Raw genomic sequence first — 4,472 nt, forward strand, 5'->3', positions numbered from 1 at the left:
GTCTCGGCCTCCCAAAGTGCTGGGATTACAGGCTTGAGCCACCGCGCCCGGCCAACCCTCTTTCAAAGGATTATTTTTCCTTGACAATTAATTATGTGCTGGTGTTGTTTCCTTAAGAGGACGTTACGTCAATCTCCTCCTCAGGTCTGTTCCCGTCAACTAAAGTACTTTCCTGGCAGAATCAATTTCATGGGATACATAGAGAAAAATTGCCTGTATTGTTAGCAGAGATTAAACTTTGTGTTAATCCCAATTCAAGTGATAGTCTGAGGTTATGTTCAGTTTTTGTATACAAAACTGTGTTTCTGTAGAGCAACATATTCTCTCCCTTTTTGACTTAAAGATCTCATTCTAAAACATCCCTTAATCCCCTTAGGAATTTTTTAAAAGATTATTTTTATTTATTTATTTATTTTGAGATAGTCTCACTCTGTCGCCTAGGTTGGAGTGCAGTGGTGTGATTTCAGGTCACTGCAACCTCCACCTCCCAGATTCAAGTGATTCTCATGCCTCAGCCTCCTGAGTAGCTGGGGTTACAGGCATGTGCCACCACTCCTGGCTCATTTTTGTATTTTTAGTAGAGACGGAGTTTTGCCATGTTGGCCAGGCTGGTCTTGAACTCCTGACCTCAAGTGATCTGCCTGCCTTGGCCTCCCCAATCCTAAAAGGATTACAGGCATGCCTGGCCAAAACACTGTCTTGTGATGAATTTTTTTAAGTAAAATTTATTTCATATTGTATTATAATATTAAGGATTCTATTAAATACTATTTTAAAATATATTCATCATTGTTACACAGACATTTCCTAATTCATAATTGTTACTTGCTGATTAAGATCGATTATATAAGAAAAAGCATTGTTTACCTTGACAAATAAATTAAACCTTATGTTTGGTTTTAAACTGAATTTGCATTAAAATGCAAATTTAATTTTAAGTATTTCCACTGTCAGAGTCATCACGAGTTGTCCAGAAACAACTGTAATAATCTGATGTTTGGCAGTATTGACTTTTTTATAAAAATGATTTATACTCATAAGTTTTGGTGTGGCTATAAATGAAATATACAGCTATAAATGAATTGTGATGATTTTAAAACCCTAAGTTTCCTCTTGGTTTCCACTGATGATAATTCATAATCGGTCAGCTCACTCTGGAGGCTTACAGATCAGCTCTGTTTGAAAGGTGGAGATACATATGCATTCTGTTGCTTTATTTGAAAAATGAAAATAATTGCCATTGTTGACTTTATGGTGTGAACCCCAAGACACTTTGGTGAATTGAAGGTTTTTAGATTTATGGTTGGGGCCAAATGTGGTGGCTCACACCATTAATCCCAGCACTTTGGGAGGCCAGTGTGAGAGAATTGCTTGAGCCCACAAGCTCAACTCTCAGGAGTTCGAGACCAGCCTGGGCAACAGTAGTGAGACCCACCCCTATCTCTACAAAAAGATGAAAGACCCTTTCTCAAAGAAAGAAATGTATGGTTGTGAAACATGGCATATAAAGCAATTAAAGTTTTGCTTTGAATAGTGCAGCAGTTTATCATGTAAGAAGAAACTAATGAGGTGTTATCTTTTTTCTTCTGTTAGCATGTGCTGCAAAACCTGAAGAACTTAGGTAAGTAATGTTTTGCAACTTAGAAATTGATATAGAATGTTTGGAATTTATGTAGTTGCTATCATTAAACAAATATTTAAGACCTATCAAAATGTCAGGTTGTCCCTAACGCACCAGGGATATATCGGGGAATAAATAAACATGTAATGCCAGATAACATTAACATGATGAAAAATTAGAGCAGTTTAAGGAAGTAAAGAATGGGGTCAGGGCAGATGAGCCATTCATGAAGAGAATGACATACATTTGTTATTGGCAAGTGGCTGAGAATCTAAAGATAAATTACGATCCTTGTACATAAGGAGCGCAAAGAACAAAATTGATTTGCAAATAAGCAATTTTATTCCTGGGATAAATCCCACTTGGTTGTGGTGTATAGTCCTTCTTTATATTGTATGTTGCTGGATTTCATTAGCCTAGTATGTTTTTGGATTTGTGTGTCTATTCATCAGAGATATTGGCCTGTAGTTTTCTTATAATGTCATTGTCTAGTTTTTTATGTGGGGTGGGTAATACTGGCTTTACAAAATAAGTTTGTATATGTTCCCTCCTCATCTATTTCTTGGGAAGAATTTGTAAATAATTGATATTAATTATTTAAATGTATGGTAGAATTCACCATTAAAGCCATCTTTCTCTTGATGTGAAGCTTAAAAATTCTTGTGAGAGATCTATTCAGATTTTCTTTTCTTCTCTTTTTTCTGGGGGGAGGGTGGTGGTACAGGGCCTAGCTCTTTCACCCAGGCTACAGTCCAGCAGCTTGAGCATGGCTTGGCTCACTGCAGCCTCACCCTCCTAGGCGCAAGCAATCCTTCTAGGCACTTGCCATCATGCCTGGCTAATGTTTACATTTTTTGTAGAGATGGAGCCTCCCTGTGTTGCCCAGGCTGGTCTCAAACTCCTGGGCTCAAGCAATCCTCCTGCCTCCGCCTCACATCTTGCTGGGATTACAGGCATGAGCCACAGCACAGGGCTATCCCTGATTCTCTTTTTCTTCTTGATTCAGTTTGGGAGTTGTTGTCATTCTAGAGTTTATCTGTTTTATCTATAGTATCTAGTCTGTTGGCATACAGTTTGTATTCCCTTTTCCTTTGTATTTCTAAAAGGTCCATAGTAATATCTCCTCATTCCTTTCTGATTTTTAGTATTTTGAGTTTTTTTTTTTCTTGACTAGTATAGCAAAAGGTTTGTCAATTTTGTTGACCTCATCAAATAGAACCAACTTTTGGTTTCATTGATTTTTCTGTTTCATTAATTTTTGCTCTATAGTATTTTTTCCTCCTGCTTGCTTTAGGTTTACTTTGCTGTTTTTCTAGTATCTTAAGGTAGAAGATTAGGTTATCTGAGATATTTATTTTTTAACATTTAAAGATATTAAATTTCCTTTCAAGCACTGCTTTAGTTCAGTAAGTTTTGCTATGTTGTGTTCTTGTTTTTTGGTTGTCTCAAATTATTTTCTAACTTGTGATTTCTTCTTTGACTTGTTTGATTACTTAGGAGTATGTTGCTAAATTTCCATGTATTTGTGAACATCAAAATTTTATTTTTTTCTAAATTTATTCCGTAATGGGTAGAGGACATACTTTATATGATTTCAGTCCCTTTCAACTTAATGAGACTTGTTTTACGACCCCTCCATATGAGTCACCCAGGAAAATAGTTTATGTGTACTTAAGAAGAGTATATATTTTGCTGTTTCTGAGTGGAGTGTTTTATAGATGTGTGTTAGTTTATTGTATTCAGATCTTCTGTTTCATTGTTCATCTTTTGCCTAGTTTTAATCTGTTTTTGAGAGTGGAGTATTGTAGTCTACAACTATTGTCTGTTTCTCCCTTCAGTTCGTTTCTGTTTTTGTTACATGTATGTTGTGAATTTGGAGTAGGTATGTATGTGTTGATAATTGTTATAGTGTACTGATGGACTATTCTTTTTATTGTGATAAAATGTTCCTTTTTATGTCTAGTAACTTTTGTTTTAAAGTTGATTTTATTTCATGTAAATATTGCCAGTCCAGTTTTCATATAGTTGCTTTTCCATGATACAACCTTTCCATCAAGTCTGGAAGTTTTCACCCATTATTTCTCTAGATATTCTTTATGCTCTCTTTCTCTTCTCCTTCTGGAATTTTCATTAACATGTAAGTTGTGACACTTGATGGTTTCCTACAGGTCTCCAAGTCTATTCACTTCTCTTTATACTTTTTTTTTTCAGACTACGTAATCTCACTCGACCTGTCTTCAAGCTTACTGATTCTTTTAGCTACTCAAATCTGCTATGGAGCACCCCCTTTGTTAATTTATTTCTGCTGCTGTATTTTTCAATTCCAGAATTTCTCTCTGGTTCTTTTTTATAATGTCTATGTAATGATACTCTGAATTTGTGAGACACAGTTGTCATACTTTATTTCTTTAGATGTGGTTTCCTTAGTTCTTGAACATATTTAAAATAGACGATTTAAACTATAGAGAACTAGAGGAGTATTAGCCCCATCTTCTTTGCTGCACCCACCAGAAGTAGAGCTGCCATCACACCAAGATTGGAAAAAAGGGACAGAAAAGCAAATTGTGGATCAAATGTCACAGACTTAGGCCTTAATGAGATTTAGTAGATTTTCTTGAATAAATGATTCTCCACTTGGTGTGTGCCTTTTAATGATTTAAAAAAAAATGGCAGGGCGGGGAAGCTGGGTGCAGTGGCTCATGCCTGTAATCCCAGCACTTTGGGAGGCCAGGGTGGGCAGATGGTCAAGAGATCAAGACCATCCTGGCCAACATGGTGAAACCCTGTCTCTATTAACAATACAAAAATTAGCTGGGCATAGTGGCAGGCGCCTATAGTCCCAGCTACTTGG

At 36.4% G+C, this 4,472-nt stretch overlaps 1 protein-coding gene across 1 annotated transcript in view; it reads left to right on the top strand.

Annotated features, from left to right (window-relative positions):
* EPB41L5 (erythrocyte membrane protein band 4.1 like 5) overlaps positions 1-4,472 on the top strand; it is a 172,707-nt gene that overhangs the window by 72,513 nt on the left and 95,722 nt on the right. The window contains exon 14 of the mRNA XM_011941716.1: positions 1,594-1,621. Within this exon, the coding sequence (XP_011797106.1) occupies positions 1,594-1,621 (28 nt within the window). The remainder of the gene's footprint in view (positions 1-1,593; positions 1,622-4,472) is intronic.

This window comes from Colobus angolensis, unplaced genomic scaffold, assembly GCF_000951035.1.
Source record: "Colobus angolensis palliatus isolate OR3802 unplaced genomic scaffold, Cang.pa_1.0 Scaffold20, whole genome shotgun sequence".
NCBI lineage: Eukaryota > Metazoa > Chordata > Mammalia > Primates > Cercopithecidae > Colobus > Colobus angolensis.